The sequence below is a fragment of the Bos mutus genome, chromosome 18, assembly GCF_027580195.1.
Source record: "Bos mutus isolate GX-2022 chromosome 18, NWIPB_WYAK_1.1, whole genome shotgun sequence".
Classification (NCBI taxonomy): domain Eukaryota; kingdom Metazoa; phylum Chordata; class Mammalia; order Artiodactyla; family Bovidae; genus Bos; species Bos mutus.
The window spans coordinates 33189756-33209194 of NC_091634.1; the positions used below are offsets into that span (position 1 = coordinate 33189756).

General features: G+C 34.9%; 1 protein-coding gene across 1 annotated transcript in view; it reads left to right on the plus strand.

Moving 5' to 3' along the window:
* Positions 1-19439, plus strand: part of CDH8 (cadherin 8) — a 402649-nt gene that overhangs the window by 312824 nt on the left and 70386 nt on the right. Inside the window, exon 9 of the mRNA XM_070388321.1 lies at positions 12252-12373. Within this exon, the coding sequence (XP_070244422.1) occupies positions 12252-12373 (122 nt within the window). The remainder of the gene's footprint in view (positions 1-12251; positions 12374-19439) is intronic.

A 19439-nucleotide genomic window follows, 5' to 3' on the forward strand; every position in this document is an offset into this window, starting at 1 on the left:
CTCCTCTGCCCATGGGATTTTCCAGGCAAGAGTACTGGAGTGGGATGCCATCACCTTGGGCATAGAAAAAAATGGCAAAGGGGACTTCATCATAGATTCTACAGATATTAAAAAATAACTGAACATTATTAATATAGGTATGGAATAAGGATTAAAATATATATGAGATGGACTAATAAGTTGAAAAATATGTTTGGTGCAAACTGGCATATGTAAGAAAAAGAAAAATACGTCTATCATTTTCTCAACTGAATCCATAATTACTAACTTAACATATGACTCATCATGCCCAAATGAACCTGACACAAACTTTATCAGAGAAAAGTAAAAGAGGGAGCATTTTCCACCTTATGTCATGAAGCCAGCATAATCTTAATGCTAAAATTGACAAGAGTATTATAAAAAAATAGAATTAATAGCCTGCTTCTCATAAACATATTAGCATATGCTAGTAACATGTTAGCAAATCAAAACCACTAAATATAATATTACACAGGAATATAAGGACAGATGATAACTTTTGAAAATCTATTAATGTGAATTAAAGTACTGAGGGAAGAGAAGAGAAAACATATGATCATTCTCAACAGATGTAGAAAATGTTATATATTCATCTCTTGTTCATGAAAAAGCTCTTTGCACACTAGAAATAGAAGAGAACTTAATCTGATAAAGGATAGCTACAGAAAACAAACAGCATATACCAGACCTAATGGGCAATATATGGAAAGCTTTCTTCCTGAGATTGGAAATGAGAAATTAAAATATAAATGTTGGAAAGGAATAAATAAAGTTGTCACTATTCAGAGACAACATGATTGAGTACATAAAAATGAAAAAATCAAAATTAAACTGTTACAAATAATAAGCAAAATTTGCATACTTGTTAGAGTTTGAAAATAAAAATATGATTTAAAATAACAACACCACCAGTCAGAAAATAAAGATACTACTTATAATAGTAAAAAGACTTCAACTAAATAATGAAAAAAACCTAATGAATGAAGTATATGACTTCTAAACAGAAAACTACAGAACATTACGGAGAGAAATTATGTTCGGTCGCTTCGGTAATGTCCAACTCTTTAAGACTCCATGGACTGTAGCCATCCAGACTCCTCTGTCCATGGGGATTCTCCAGGCAAGAATACTGGAGTGGGTTGCCATGCTCTCCTACAGGGGATCTTCCTGACATAGGGATAAAACCCGTGTCTCTTACATCTTCTGCATTTGCAAGCAGGTTCTTTACCACTAAGCCACCTGGGAAACTGATCTAAATAAATGAAATATAACATACTTCATGATTTGGAGATTCAAATGTAAAAGATGTCAATCCTCTTTAAATTTATTGGTAGACTCTTTGCAATATCAATCAATATTCCAGCAGCTGTGTATGCGTGTATATGTGTGTGTGCATGCCCACAGTTTGGCAAATAACACTAAAATTTGTAAAATAAAAAGTAAAGGGAAAAACAATGAAGAAAATATTTTAAAAGAAAAATTGTTGAGCTTATTATATTCATAACAACTATATAAGATGTATTATAAAGAGTTAATAAAAGAGGATTGTATGAGCATAAAGATAGAAAAAGATACAAAGAGAAAAGAGAATTCCAGGAACAAGTCTGTACAAAAATACTCAACCGATTTATGATAAAGATATGACAGATGAACATACAATGAAGTTGATTGTGAACTGGATATACATGAGTGGATAAAATTGAACCTTGGCCTTTAACTCAGACCACCAATTTTAGTAATCTTCAGAGAGATCAGAGATATAAATGTGAGAAAAGTTGTATCTTCTAAAAAATAATAACTTTCAAATTCTTGGTTATTTGCATAATTTGCATTAATTACTTGCATAATTAATGAATATATTGCAAAAAGTATTAAAGTTAATAGGAACGAAGACTGATGAATTCAACTTTATTAATTAAGAATTTATGCTCATCAAAAGTTACTATTAAGAGTGAAAAATTAACCCAGAGACTAGGCAAGGCTATTGTGATACTCATATCCAGCAAAGGACACATATCCTTAATATATAGTATGGCTATCTATTAGAAAAACAAAGACAACCCAGTTAAAACATGACAAAAAATGGAACAGATCTTTCACAAAAGAATATATCCAAGTGGCCAGTAAGCATAATATGTCTTTAACATCAAATCATCAAGATATTAATATTAAAATATGAGGAAACTAAAATATAACTATACGTCTCTGCAATGGTTAAAATTAAAAATATAATAAATAATTGACTTTTCCAAGTGTCCTAAAGACATGCAGCAGCTTGAACTTCTATGTATTGCTAGTCGGAGTGTAAATTGGCACACCCACATTAGAAAAATATTTGGAAGCTTATGCTAAACTTGAAAGGGACCATGTTCTATAATATTCCACTCTATTCTTTAGTATGTTACATACTGGAATCCATGTATTTGTGCATCAACAGAAATACATAAAATATTTATAGCAGCACATTTCAGAAGAGCATGAAACTAAAACACACCAAATATCCACCAGTAAGAGGATAAATGAATAAACTGTGGTATATGTATACAATGAAATTCTTTTCCAAAGAATGAAAGAGTGAACTACAACTGCCTACAATCTCATGAATGAATTTGCAAATAGTGTATTGAGCTAAAGAAGTCAGATACAAAAGTGTGTACTTTATAATGTTCTGAAGAAGGCAAACTAGTATAATGTTCAGAAACAGAGTAGGACTTCTCTGTTGGTCCATTGGTTAAGAATCTGACTGCCAGTGCAGGGGACATGGGTTCAGTTCCTGGTCTGGGAAGATCCTACGCGCCCCACAACTACTAAGCCCACACACTCGAGGCCACGAGCTGCAACTACATGAGATGCAACCACATTGGCTCTTGCATGCTCAGAGCCAATGCTCCACAGCAAGAGAGGCCAACACAATAAGTCCATGCACTGTGACTGGAGAGTAGAGCTAACTCTCCTGCAACTAGAGAAAGCCTGCACACAGTGACATAGACCCAGGGCAGCCAAAATAATAATAATAACAATGCATTTTAAAAAGAAACAGAGCAGAGGTTACCTTGAAGGGCATAATGACCTAGAAGGGGTACATGGAACCTTTTGGGATGCTAGTTATGCTGGATATCTTGATCTGAGTGATGGGTACATGGGGTATGTTCATCTTACAAAAATACACTGGAATAAAATCTTGAGATTTATACAGTTTATTGTTTTCATGGCTTACTTCAAATACAAAAGTTGATCTCACACTAAAAATGTAAGGAAATTACCCAAATAATTAATACATATATTTCTAAAGATAAATTGACTAACAAAAATGTCATGTTAATGGAATCATCACATCTTTTTTTGATATTATTAGTTTATTAGGATAGTGTATTGTTTGGGAAACAGTCCATCTTAAATGTATGGTATTGTAAGATTGTCTTTTACAAGTGCTATGCTAAAAGAGAGCCTGTGAGGAATTGCTTTTGTTTGTTTCTGTGTGTGTCTTTTTTACTTATTGATGACACTGCTCTGGACTAATATTTCAGCTTTACCACTTCCTGGCTTTGACTAATATGGGCAAGGTGACTAAAGTCCACATGATTTCTAGGCACACTGGATGTTCACAAATGGACATTTCTTTACTACTTGCTCTGATATGTGAGTTATATAAATTTAAGTCTTAGATACCCTGAAGGCAAATTCCCACTTAAGAAAATAATGTCTTCATGGTAACCCAACAAACCTCAAAGAGATAGTACATAACAGATCATGCAACACATGCTGGGTAGTTTACAATAGTGGTTTTCTTCTCTGATAAAACGTGTGTGTTTATGTGTGCATGTACAATTGTTACTGTAAGCTGCTGTTGAATGAGCATTTAAACTGAATATTAGATAAATCTATATTCCTCTGAAAGTGTGAGTCTCCATTATTAAGGTTCTAATATATAAAGGATTTAAATTGAATTGCATTGTGAGAATAATCCCAAGAAATTCAGTTCCAATAATTTTGAACCAATCCTATTTGAAATAATAAGGGAAGAAAAAAAACACTGAAGATTTAGTAATGGAATCATAATGCAATTTTTGTTGCCAGAGTAGAATTAGAGACTTTGCAAAGACTTAGATTACTAAAGGAGATGTAAGGAATAATAAACTCATTACAAAACTTTGATTCCTCTCCTCTTATAGTATGAAAAAAGATGAGATGTATAAGAAGGATTTAAACATGTACTTAGGGCTGTGAAAGGAGGGAGTCGATATTTTCCAGCTACAAATTCAGCAAGAGTAGTACACAGTAAAAAAGAGAGGTGTACATAAAACAAACATATAAAATGCGTGTGCATATGCACACACAACACAAAATAATATAGACAACAAAAAGAAACAAACTGATAAGCAGACATAAAGCGTTAAAAGTATCTTGGGAAGCACATTAGTGTACATTGAAGTTGAACTCATGTTGTACACATGAAGTTTATATAATGTTATAAGCCAGTGTTATCTTAATCTTTAAAAATACCCAGAAATCATAAAAGATGAATCACTGGTTTATGTAAATCTAACTTAGAATTCTAGAAGGAGACTTATTATCAAAAAAAGAAAAAAAAAAAGGTCTGGTCGGTATGGTACTGGCACAGAACAGAAATATAGACCAATGGAACAAGACAGAAAGCCCAGAGATAAACCCACACACAGATGGGTACCTTGTCTTTGAAAGGAGGCAAAAATATACAATGGCAAAGATAGTCTATTTAATGTGTTGCTGGGAAAACTGGACAGCTCTGTGCAAAAGAATGAAATTAGAACACTTCCTAACACCCTACACAAAAATAAAACTCAAAATGCATTAAAGAGCTAAATATAAGCCCAGAAACCATAAAGCTCATAGAAGAAAACATAGGCAGAACACTCTATGACATAAATCATGACAAGATCCTCTATGACCCATCTCCTAGAGTAATAGAAGTAAAAACAAAAATTAACCAGTGGGACCTAATTAAGCATACGTTTTTGCATAGCAAAGGAAACTATGAATAAGGTGAAAGACAACCATCAGAATGGGAGAAAATAATATCAAATGAAACATGAAAGTGAACCTGACAGAGGATTCATCTCAAAAATATACAAGCAGCTCAATGCCAGAAAAACAAACAACACAATAAAAAAGTGGGCAAAAGACCAAAGCAGACATTGCTCCAAAGAAGACATACACACGGCTAATAAATGTGAAAAAATGCTCAACATCTTTCATTATTAGAGAAATACAAATCAAAACTACAATGAGATATCACCTGATACCAGTCAGAATGGCCATCATAAAGAAATCTACAAACAATACATGCTGGAGAGGGTGTGGAGAAAAGGGAACCCTCTTGCACTGTTGGTGATAATGTAAATTGATGAAGCTGCTATGGAAGATAGTATGGGGATTCCTTAAAATACTAGGAATAAAACTACCATATGGCCCAGCAATCCCACTCTGAGGCATATACCCTGAGGAAACCAAAATTGAAAAAGACACATGTAACCCAATGTTCACTGCAGAACTGTTTGCAATAGCTAAGGCGTGGAAGCAACCTAGATGTCCATCGACAGCTGAATGGATAAAGCAGCTGTTGTACATATACACAATGGAATATTACTCAGCCATAAAAAGGAACACATTTGAGTCAGTTCTAATGAGGTGGATGAACCTAGAACCTATTACAAGAGAAAAAAATATCATATATTAACACATATAAATGGAATCTAGAAAGATGGTATGGATGAACCTATTTATAGGGCAGCAGTGGAAACACAGATATAGAGAACAGACTTATGGACATGGAGGTTGGGCAGAGGGGAAGGAGAGGGTGGGTTGTAAGGAGAGAGTAACACAGAGAGTAACACAGTAACCCAGGTTATTTTGCATAACCATATGTAAATTAGAGAGCCAATGGAAATTTGTTGTGTGACTCAGGGAACTCAAACCAAGGCTCTCTAACAACCTAGAGGGGTGGAATGTGGAAGGAAGTGGGAGGGAGGTTCAAGAAGGAGGGGACATATGTATACCTATGGTTGATTCATGTTGATGTTTGTCAGAAACCAACACAATATTGTAAAGAAATTATCCTTCAATTAAAAATAAATAATTTAAAAAAAAGATCTTGGGAAAAAGTTTGGCAAATAATGCATATTTATAAATTTTACGTTGAAGTAAAATGTTAATGATAATAAGACTATTAAAAGTAGGCAGTATTATATAACCCCTGGAGGAGGGCATGGAAACCCACTCTAGTATTCTTGCCTGGAGAATCCCCATGGACAGAGGGTCCTTGGGGTCACAGAGTCAGACATGACTGAGTGACTAAGCGCACAGCAGCATAGTATTATATAACATATTAATATAAAAATGGAAAATGTAACAGTTCTGTTCCCATTAGTACTAATTTTTCATTTATAAACTGCCATTAAGGTTGCCTTTATATAGAATGTGACTGTTAAAGTTTTACATTTCATAGACTCATAGTATCTGAGAGGTTCATAACATCAGTCCTTACTTTAATGGCTCTAAAAATTTTTCCATAGAACTTCACCACCATAAATGTGCCTACCGTACTCTTTAGGACTTCAACTCTTGTGAGCCGAAATAAGGACACTGAAGGTTCATTATAGAGTGTAGGAGAAGGTGGAGCGAGGGCTTGCCAAGGACTCCAGTACATGGAGGTTCACTTAAGATGAATGTAATAAATAAGAGACTTACACATTTTCTCCCGTTTTAGAGAACATTTGAAAATGCTGGGACCAAACAGCATGCGTTTTCACAGTCAGTAGGGAGCACAGACAGGGGTCAGTGAGGACTTGAACTAAAGTCACCATTTAAGAGCTGTTTTCTCTGGAGAGTTTAAGGCATTTTCAAATATGTCTAACTCCACAAAATTCACAGTGAGAGAAAGCACTTCCCCACCTTTCTTCTGAGAGTTACTACTTGGTTCATACTTGGTTCAAAACCTATACCTTACAAGCTTTATTTATTTGATACCAAAGCCACCATCTGATTAAAGTTCTCATTTAGTTGGAAACTGTTCTAAATATGAAGGTGATTTTAAGGAATAAAACAGAATGACTCCTCTTTACAGCCTGGTTTGCTGGAATTTTCACAATAACATAATCAAAAATTGTAAAAATTCTGGTGATCAACTGGTTCTCTTGATGCTGAAATTTCTTGGTATTTATTTGAGGGAAATAATAGATTGTGTTTTAACTGATGCATTAATACAGTTGCTATGGTAGTGAAAGGGTAATGCATAAAAATAATACTGTAAAGAGAAAAACCTATCAAAAATATCCCCAACAGAATATTGAGTAGAGTTTCCTGGGCTTATTAGGTCCTTATTAGTTATCTATTTTATATAAAGCATTATGTATATGTCAGACCCAATCTCCCAATTTATTCCTTTCCCCTTTTACCCCCTTGATGACCATAAGATTGTTTTCTACATCTGTGAGTCTATTTCTGTTTTGTAAATAAGTTCATCTATACCATTTGTAATTAGATTCCACATACAAGTGATATATTTGTCCAATAAAAATTAAAAAAAAATCCCCAACAGCTTTTCTATCCTGCTGGTGTCCACTGGTTAATTATATTTCACCTCGTTTCTATGCTGTTTAATAATATATGGATTAATGAACCATGACTAATGATTTAGAAATAATCACACTATTTATGGGTAAAATATGCATCAAAAACTTTTTTTCCTTAGTCACCAGAGAGCCTAAATTCACTATTGAAATTATTTTCCAAAATCTTTTTGGAAATTTCCATTAGTTTTATTTTAAATTTCCTAAGATGCTATGTTTTGTATCATATATTCAATTCAAATCATCCTATTTTATAAACTTCCACCATCCTCTCATCCCTATTCAATTATAAATTCTCTTATTTTGCATTCCCCCTGTTGACTGTAATTTACTGCTCAAGCCTTCCACCCTTCTACTCGTGGAAGGCTCAAGAATTATTTATTGTGCCCACCAGTATATCTAAATTTGTCAAATTATTTTTTCTGTCTTATAGCCTGAAAAGGAGAGGTTGTTTATTTCAGTCAAGGCCTGCAAAAACAGCAGCTTGTGGAAACTAGTTAGAAGCAAATTCCCAAGTAACGTAGACTTGGCAGTATTCCATTACCTTTGATTATAAAAGGGCAAAATTAATGGGCAATTCATGAGGCTATGTGACAGAGAGGTGACAGAAAGTCACTAAGATTCACACGGTAGAAGTCAAGGAATTGTTTATACCAGGTGCCATTTCAGCCTTTTTCCATCATTTGTGAAAAGAGTTGACTTTTGTGGCCAATTGAAATGGGCTTTTCCTTCCAGACCACTTTGTCACATCTCCTGTGTTTAGAAAATTAATCTTTAATGAATGCTAATCAAGTTTCTAATTATAATATCTTTATATTTAATGTTTGTGTATCAGATGAAAGGCAAACATTTGGGGGCCAGTCACAAAGGACATGAATAATTTCCTCAGAAGCATATCTAATTAATTTTATTGCTCTATAATATCTTTAAAATTTGAACTCCCATCATTTCATTAATTTAGATAAAAGTGAATCTTCGGCATGTAAATATGACACTTGTGTCGAAAATTATGATAAGATGAAATAATTTCAATCATGCATATTCATCTAATATAGATAATGATAACACATTTGGGGATATTTGAGGGATATATAGCACTAGTTTATTGTTATATTTTATTGGGGCTTCCCAGACAGTTCAGTGGTAAAAAATCTGCCTGCAATGTAGGGGCTGCAGGAAACGTGTGTTTGATCCCTGAGTCAGGAAGATCCCCTGGAGGAGGGCATGGTAACCCACTCCAGTATTCTTGCCTGGGAAATCCCATGGACAGAGGAGCCTAGTGGAGTGCAGTCCATGGGGTCACAAAGAGTTGGACACGAGTGAAGGGACTGAGCATGCATGCATATTTCTTTGTTTTCCTCTTTGTTTTAGCAGTTTCTAGAAATATTCAAAGTGTCTGGCACATTCATACATTTAAGAAAACAAATTAAACCATAACTTCTCTTGTCAGAAAGCTTACTGCTAACTTTTAAAATTGTAATCTCATCTAAAAATATTTCAATGACTCACCAATGACCATATGCTCGTGATCTTAGAACAGTATTAAGTGATAGCTCCCAAACCTGTATTACTTTTAATAACAACAACAACAAAATTAGATGGTATTGTTCTAGGGATCTGGGCCCCTGGATAGTAAAACACCTACCTTGTTCCAGATCTTACAATAAGAGGAAACCATATAGCACTTTAATGTTGAGAGTTATCCCAAAAAGAAGCTTATGGAGATTCCCTATCCTCTATGCTTGAGTTTTACCACCTGCTAGCCATTTAGATCTACGAGATAACTACATTCATTACAAATGTGATATTAAGAGAAGAGAAGAATATGCGCCTTGGCATAATTATCCTTCTGCCAAAATAGTGAGAGTAAAATCTTTATATTCATGTTTGCCTTTGAAGTGTGTGTGTGTGTATACAAGGTATAAGAGGGAAGACAAAAATATCACGTTTAGTAGACTTTGCCCCATTAACAATTTTCAGTGAATCTAACTTGATAAGATCAGCATTTTCTTCACTTCTCTAGGAGCAAAATCATGTTTAAAGAGTATGATAGCTTTTTCTTGTACTTATATAGTCTTATAAGACAATGCACCTATTTACTCACTGTTCAAGTCTGTGTTGATCGTCATTTGTTTATGAACTGAATGGTTAATGAGACTAAAGCATAATAGAAGTCTCCTCTAATCATTTATATATACAAAAGTTGGTCTAAAAATGTGGCAAGGAAGAAATGATTGGTATATAAATAAATAAGCAATAGTTCTCAAGGTTGAAATACAGAGAATTACAAAATAAAATTAATCAAGGAAAGAGGCTTTGCTAGGGTGAAACAGAAGTAAAAGGAAAAATACAGAATTTAAATTGTTTAGTTTCGCAGAGAGGCTGGCTGATTATAAGTGCAGTTGTGAGAGTATCAGTGATGGCACAACCTATTAGATTTAGCCGGCTTGATTTTTATATTTGTACTCAAACTTTAGTCAAACTTGAAATAAATACAGCAAGTCTATATGTATTCTTGAAGAAATGACAGTGATTAGTTACCTTACAAAGGAACAAAATATATTTTGTTTTAAACTTCATCAATATAATATTGTGTGCATGACTCATGTTTGGAAGGTCAAAACTACATTTTGGAGTCTTGGAGTTAATTTTAAATTGATATGTACTGGTAAAGACATGTAGCCATTTAAGCGTCCATCTCCACATCACATTACCTATTTCACAGCTCCTTAGTGAGGACTGAATGAAACGACTCTAAGAAATACCTTGCACTGGACATAGTGCACACTGAATGTGGACAGTGTTGACACTTCCACTGATAAAACATAAAGGCTATAAGATACTCCTATGTGCCCACCATGATCTGAGCACTTCGAACTGTTTCTCATATAATGTACGTAACAGTTCTGTAACGGCAGTGTCAAGGTATTGAGTTCAGTTTCCTCAGGAATAAAATGAGGTTAAATACCATTTTCAGAATCCCATTGGTAGTGGAAGACAGAGATGGGGGACCAAACTTTATTTGTTTTCTACAAACACTAGATTCCTCTTTATACTTCAGCAACTGCTCTTGAGCTCATGGTCAGACTAGAAAAGAGATGTACATCTTTAAGGATATAATCAGACCTTATTTCAAATACCTTATAACTCATTCATCTACCTGATTCAAGTAGATAAAAGGTACAGTGTAAGTTTCTTGTTTTAGGGTCACATGCTACAAAAACTTTCCCTTACATTGATGTGGGGAGCTGTATGCATCCCCTCTGAATGGGAATGAGTTAATTCATCAGACATAATAGAGTAAAAGAAAAAGGAGTAGTAGAGGTGAGACATTTGAGGCTACTGGTATGATTTTGGGAAAGTGAGATTATGTTTCATTACTTAGTGGTTGGAATTCCAAAGGATGATGTTCATCCATCCATAGTTAATCAAATTAGCATATTGGTGAATAGCCGTGGTAGTTAACCCAATTCAAATCTCGTAGCATTGCCAGTGGGGTCAACCAACTATAAATTTGTAACATGGCTCTGATTATTTGGCATGTGCTTTAAAATACTTTTATATTTAATGGAAAAAATGAATATTTGAAGGTTTCAGAAGTCAAAATTTAATCAGCTGTCAGAAAGAAGAGTTTGATATATCAAATACAAGTCTATTTCTTCATATTCAAAAGCTAAAGATCTATCTTTTGATTTGCTTATAAATATTCAGTGCCACAGAAACACAAATACTTCTCCATTTTTCAATACATTCTGTGTAATTTACACATGATCAAAAGATTATTACATGGTACAATCAGAGTCAAACAGTATTGGATTTATTACAAATAAAAAATTATCATTTGGCCAGGTTAGCAATGTATTAATGAACCTTATTTCTGTGCATGCATGTTTGTGTGTGTGTGTCTGCATATAACTTTTTAAATTTAAGGACTTAAAGATTAAGGATTATGCATTAAGTTCCATGCTACTGGAATTGACATGGAAAGATTAAAAGATTATTATCTGTTTACACTGATGAAAATCTTTATGAAAATGACAATATTAAAATAACTTGGCTTATCTAATCCAAAAAGATCCCAAGGTCAATTTTTAGTACAAAATAAAATTCATATAAGATATGAGTCCCTATCTTTAAGATTATCCCCTTTATCATTATTAAAGATACCTTCTCAACAGTTAATGTGGTTCTAGCCTTTTTTGGGGTTTTGATGTTTATCTTTAATATATAGTCAGTCAAACATGTAATAGTGCAAAAATGGGCTGTGTTCTACCCAAGATAAACAAAGAGATAAATATTAGAATTATTTTTCCTTTCATACAATGGGCTTTATCAATAAAATAAAGCTTTCTTCATCTAGGAAGCCTCTTGCAATTTGTTCAGAGACCGTCTATCAAGCTAAGCTCCAGCAAATGGTGTTTAGAATAGTAATTTATACTTTTTTTAAAGCAGCCAAGCACTTGCTCTTTTTCCTTGCCGAATGGTCAGATTCCATAATCACCATGTTGAAAACACCCTAATTAAGGGAAGTTGAAACAGACACACAGGCTTTCGAGCAGAAAGTTGAGTTGCACGTTAAAATGCAGTATCCTCAATGCTGATGTTATTTTTTCCTTCCCATAGGGAACCACAGTCAGATATCCCGAGTACCTGTTGCTATTAAAGTGCTGGATGTCAATGACAACGCCCCTGAATTCGCATCCGAATATGAGGCATTTTTATGTGAAAATGGAAAACCCGGCCAAGTAAATATCTCCATGTTGTTAATGCTGAATATGTTTGTATACCACTGTCTCATATTTGATTAACCTGCATTATAGTGTGCATTTGCATCATTTACAACCTGCAAAGTCATAGGCAAGAATCATCCACATGGGAAAAGAGAGAGAGTATTTTTCTTTCCAAGATGTTATTCTCTTCTGACTTATGACCAAATTGGCTCCTGAAAAGAAATGGCCCGTGGTGCCATGAACCCGGAGCCAAAATAGAGCTTAAAATATCTCAGGATAGGGATGATCACAGGGGAGGTCTTAGAGTAATGGGGCCAAAATGTTAAACCTTCAAATGACAGGACGTGAAGGGAAAAAAAGCCCATGGGGAAGGCATGTTCGTTTCATAACAAAGGTAGGAATAACACATAATAAGGAACCCTAGAAAGACCAGTTGTAAGAAGTGCATTTTTAAATCTGTTAGGTGTAGCTATATTTAGATAGACGTAAGACGAACAACATGTTTTAGACATGCAAGTAAAGCATCTGATAATTGTGTATTGATGTGTATTGATGGAACTTTTTTTTTTTAACCTCTCTTATATAGCTTAGATAAGACAATGGAGACACAGAGAGAGACAGAGAGGAAGGAAGAAAGGAAGGAAAGGAGGGAAGGAGGGGAGGAGGGAAGGGGAGAATGAAGGGGAGAGGGAGGCAGGAAAGGAGGTAGAGGGTGGGAGAGAGGGAGAGAGTTAAGAAAGAACAACAAAAACCAAACCTGCTATTCTCTGAATGTCATAATGGAAATAGTCTATGTAAAGTTTGAAAAAAACCACAAATGTAATAGATTTACTTTAACAAGGTGCCAAAGTACTGTATGTTTAAGAAATTTATCGTTTTTCAACTTCCTAATTTATTTCTGGATGGTGACATTTTAATTTAAATAAACAGCAGCTGACAGCATGACATTGGAGTTGTTAATCCAACTATTCTTGTGCCTCATGTGGGTGTTAGGAATGCAACTTACTATTTTCCAAGCGTTTACCTGACAAGAGTCAGACTTTTTCCACCTAAGAAGGGAATAGCACTGTGGCTCTATAGTTTTATGTACTTATTACAGAAGATCAAGTGGCTGCTCCCCTATAAAACAGTGGACATTTTCCCCAGACTATTCTCCTCTGTCTGAAGGATTAGCGTTGTTTCCACTCACTAAAAGACGACACAAGTATATGTGTGTGCACATAAGTTAAAAGCTAACATTTTAATAATAAAATCAATTTTAAATACTAGGCATCATATATGTTATAATCAAAATATTTACCTTCAGCAGTGATATGCCAAAGGTGACCTCTTTTTTAAAATACTACTCTAACATTAGTTTCAGCATTTCCTAATCTCATCATGTTGAATTGCCCTCTACTTGTCTTATCCTTTGAGTGTTTTTATTTGTGATCCTTTGAGGATGGAGTTTAAATACGTGACAGTAAATATCATTTAGCTAAAGTTGGTGAATGGAGTTGATGGAGAGAGTTTGGTCAAAATACACGCAAGGTCAGTTTTCAAGGGTATGGTTGTGTGGGCCAGATTGTTGCTGGATGATATAGCCAATCACAGAGTTATGTCAGACATTTTTGATCATACAGAAACTGTCAAATGCTTTAGAATTTAAATAAAACTACATTGTTCATGTAAAACTCATCACATAAGTTCAGAGAGTCAATGGCATTGATATTTCAAAAATTCCACATTGGCTTCACTTGTGATATTGACATGCATACCTTAGGACCTCCTGAAATATGGAGGTTTACCCTGTGGATTTTGACTGTTTCCAAGGTTTTAATGATTCATCAGCAGTTTTTAATCCTCAGAAAAAAAAAAATACACTGTTTCATCACCTTTCCTATGCAAGATCAAAATAAAAAACAAAAGTCGATTCTTTGTTTTATGATTTTTGCAAATCAACATGAATGACTCACTCTGTGAAAAAATGTTTGTTGTGTGTGTACACTGCACTATCTTATCCTCAGATGAATCTTTAGGCATGTTTATTTGACTTCATATTTACATGAAGATATCAGATATTTGTCTGTTCAGCAAAATTTTTTGGACATATGGCTGACTGGTTGATACACACAGTTAAAATAGCTCCTGAATTCCTTGAATCCTTTGTGCTAGTCAGAACTCATGTTTGATTCATTACATCATTCCCAGGTCACTTTTAATGGCTCAAATATCTCATTTTTATATTTAACATTTTCAAGAATTCATATTTGTTATCCACACTAAATAGTGTTTACTTATAAAAGTTCAGCACGGATGCACTTTCCATCATGTTTCATCCTACCACATGACTCATTTTGAAATTAGAATATCAATTATCACAGTCTCATGCAAAAAAAAAAGTCAAAAACTGAATTAGCACTAAACTCAGTCATCTCTATATTTTTCAACAATTAATGTCTGCTTTATAACAGCCTCAGAGAAAGAAGTGCAGGTGACTTTGAAATGTCTGGTTTGCCTGGGAGATACGGATTTAAGGTCTGCTGTCTAGGAGATGATGTAGCTGGATATCATTAGCAATAATCAAGCACAAGCCATCAAAAAAACCCAATCTGTAACAAATCTTCTGCATTGGGTGACCCTCTGTAAAGAGGTTTCTAAAACATCTCACAGAATGAAAACCAGTTGCAATATGAACACAAGAGGATGCTACTGCACTTGACTGTTCTCCATTGGACTCATTTAAACAGAGTCTAAAATACAGAAAAAGAAAGGAAAACCACTTCCTCTTCTCTAGGCCGGCATCCCTAGCTCATGGTACACCTGTGCTAAAATTGTTATAGGCTCACTGGTGAAAGCAGAACTTGAAGTCCTATCTCATTCTGCCACCTTCTCATGATGCTGAAGTAAAAGATGACATTTTCTTGAATTGGTTCCCTTAAGAGGGTAATGACCACCCATGACAGAGAAAAAGAATTCACAGTCCATATTATAAGGAAAAAAATCAATGAGAATCCCTTGTAGAATCCTTTTAAATAATCCCTCCATTTCAAAGTTAAAATGTTAATGTGGTATTTTCTTATTACTAGTTACTCTTATTTAAAACTTAGTAACTAGCTGCTGCGGCTGCTAAGTCACTTCAGTCGTGTCTGACTCTGTGCGACCCCACAGACGGCAGCCCACCAGGCTCCCCCGTCCCTGGGATTCTCCAGGCAAGAACACTGGAGTGGGTTGCCATTTCCTTCTCCAATGCATGAAAGTGAAAAGTGAAAGTGAAGTCGCTCAGTCATGTCCGACTCTTAGCGACCCCATGGACTGCAGCCTACCAGGCTCCTTCGTCCATGGGATTTTCCAGGCAAGAGTACTGGAGTGGGGTGCCATTGCTTTCTCCATAGTAACTAGCTAGTTACTCTTATTTAACATAATTTCCCCCAAATAGCTACAGGTAATTTAAGTTAAAAGTTATAAGGTGATGTATATTTTTAGTCTCCAATTCAATACTACCATGACTTGGCCCTCAGTTTAACAGGATGAATAAAAAGATTCTCTCTACTTACTCCTATTTGATGGTCAAAGCAGAAATGAGGGTATGAGTTGAGGATTTCAAAATTAGAAAGGAAGATATATGGCTGAAAATGTATGTATCTAATAGTTTGATAGGTTTGGGTCAGTCAGTAAATGCTTATTGAATACAAACTATTAATATGTCCCAGAACTTGGCTAGGTACTGGGGACTTAGTGGCAGACAAACATCAATCTTTTTCCACATAGAGTTTTCTCTCTGGTAGACACTTAATAAAATTAGAAATAACAGAATTGCAAGAAAATATTTCAAGTCCTCTGGGCAGAAAGAAAGTTAAAGAGATGAGAGGAAATGGAAGTATCTTAATGAAAAGATCCCTTAAAAAGGACACATGCCACCAGAGATAGGGAACATCTATCAGATGCTGAGAAGAAGTCAGCTGGGGATAAACCAGGTTCTGTCTGAGGAGAATGGACCTCTGACGGGAGAGGTGGAGGACCAGGTAACAGCTCCACCAGAAGAAACCAGTGTCTTCCTTCACTGTGATGGTACCACCACACTCAGAACCAAACATGAAAATTACAGAACATCAATGGCCAGTGTTGCCAAAGGGGCTTCCATAACTCTGTTCTACATTTTATCTCCTCAAGAGGCTCTTTCTAGGATTTTATTTTAGATGCTTACCTCTTGCTTACCATACATAGAGAATTAAAATAGTTTAAATATGAAATGTGAGTCAAGGTCTCTGAAGTCTTAGAGAATATTTATCATTCGATAATTAGTTAACAATAGACCCTTTCAGTGCTTTTTTTTTCCCTTCAGAAAGGAGCTTCCCTGTTACTGTAAATAAATCTAGTGGAATATAATTTAAGCCTCATCATCATCTGTAGAAGATGAGATGTGCTATTTAGCATCAAGTTAATTATGTCTGGGTTAAAAATATACTTTGATTTATCTCTTTTAATCCTTTCTCTCTCTGACCAATACTGAGGCAATATAAAGTTTGCTTATCATGGGACTATCACAGGTTAAAGAAAAAGATAATAGCCTATATTTATAGATAGGTATCTAGCCAACGTTCTTCATGTAATGGACATTCACAAAATTTTAGAAGCATCATTCTAATTTAGCAGTGACAAATACTTTAATAATTAATTTCTCAGATATTACCATTGAGACACTTGTTTTATTTACAGACATATAGTGCATAAATGAAAAATCATTCATTTATTTATTGAACAATATTTACTACGCATCTACAGGATGCCAAGTTTTGTAATATTACCTGGGGAAACAATGTGAAAAGAACAAAAAATTCAGTTCCTTCTAATGGAACTGAATGAGGAAGAGGGATAATAAAAAGGATAGAATGAATCAATAAGATAAATTTTAAAAATTACGCTGAAGAAAACACTAACACAACTTGGACAGGAGAGTATAGAAAAAGCAGAGATATTTTATGTGGCATTGTCAAGACAGTTACTTTTTAAATGGGTATAATTTAAGTTGAAACTGAAAAAAAAAAAAAGAGGGTAGTCATACAAGAAGTGAAAGCAGAAGTCTTCTAGCCAACAGGATAAGCCTGTGCAAAGATCCTGAAGGGAGAAAAAGCTTGGTGTGTTCGAAAAATTGAAGGCATCTGTGGCTAAGAATAATAAGGGTAATAAGCAAGTTTAATAAGAATATAATAAGAAAAATGAAATTGGACAAAGAGTATTATGTTTGAATAAAATCCATACACACACATGCATGTGCACACACACAGAGATGTGGGCATGAGCAATGAAACAGGAAGAGCATCTAGAAGGATGTAATCGCAAAAGATAATGGTAGCCTGGCCTGTGCTGGCAGTGAAGGGGGAGAGAGGTGACTGGGGAGGCTGCATGCTTCCATGCATCCAGTAATACATCCAGACATCTGACATGCACTCAGTACCACTGTGCTTGGAGTTGGTGTAAAGACATTTTACAAATGTGGAAGCTGAGGCTGAGAAAAGAGTAAGAGTCTATCCACACCCATGAAAAGTAAGAAACATGGGCTTCAAAGTCTGTTCTTGAAGGTGTCCCAGTCCCTGTACTTTCTAGGATTTCACAATGCTTCCCAAGGAGCAGATTTTGGAATTCCATTAATGAGAATAATATTCTGATCAAGAATGAGCACTTGTCAAAAAAAAAAGTCAACTCCCGTGATCAATAACACACTCTATTCAAAAGCATTCTACATAATAAGAAAAGTAGAATTAGCCCTTGATCAACAGCAGCAGTGAATGAGTTTGGTACTCTACTTATATACATATATATTTAGTTTCTGTTGGTCTTTTTCTAATAAATGTTAAACAATGAAGTGAAATTATGGCATTTTGTAACACTCATGAAACAATAAATATAGAAGATTTAATTTTAACTTTCCTGCCAGAAGGCATCTTTCAGGATCTATCTGCATACACAAGAGGGAGAGAAGATTGATTTTAGAACAGATGAAACTGATAGCCTCAACAAAATGCATAAAATACAATTTTCATTTTACTTTGGGTGGAGTAAGGAGATGGTAAATCAGTGGAATGCATAAAACTCTGTGAAGACGACACATGTAACAAAACATTTCAAGACAGTCTCTAATAGAAGCATAACTTTTAGACACAGTCTCTAATAGAAGCATAACTTTTAGAGTGGGACTTTGACAGAGGGGGAAAGCTAAAAAAACAAAAAGCAGAGTGAAAAAAAACAGAAGTTTTGAAGGTTTGAAACTAGCACAATCTAAGTCTGAGTCATAGATCTGCCATTTACTGGTTTTGTAACCTTGGGTCTTCTGTTAGTTTAAACATATTTTAGGAATATCCAACTTAACATCAAGTACTCAATAAATAACTATAACAACTGGTACTATATATTTTAACTAGTTTCATAATTTTAATAGCAAAATATTTTATTAGATTTTTTGGTTTTATTGCTGTTATTGTTATATATTTATGAGCTTTGATTTGGAGTGAAACACTATAAATAATCCCTAAATGAGTCAATATAAACTAGGACAACCTATTCCCCTATATTGGAGTAACTCTTCCTCTGATAACTAGTGTCTTATATTTATCAAGGGTAAAGAAAGGGCTCCTACATCACTTCTCCCCATATGAATTTGTGGGATAATATAATTATTTGCTTCAAGTACATCAGAATCAACTTACAGGACCACATACAATCTAAATATTTCTTGAAATCATGTTTGCAGCCTCTGTATGTTTTGGCTGACCCTCTTGCATGAATCCAAATCCACAGGCTTTATTCTGGCCCCTCACCTAAATAAGTAATGATCCACAGGAGAAAAAATGGTATAAAGGGTTGTTTACAAATCTTGGGCTGTTACTGAATGATTACTCTGTTTTATTTTCAACCTTCAAGCTAGTGGATAAGAATTTAGATGGAAGCATGGAGAAGGAAATGGCAACCCTCCCCAGTGTTCTTGCCTGGAGAATCCCAGGGATGGGGAAGCCTGGTGGGCTGCCGTCTATGGGGTCGCACAGAGTCGGACATGACTAAAGCGACTTAGCAGCAGCATGGTGGCCACATGTGTATGCTTGTT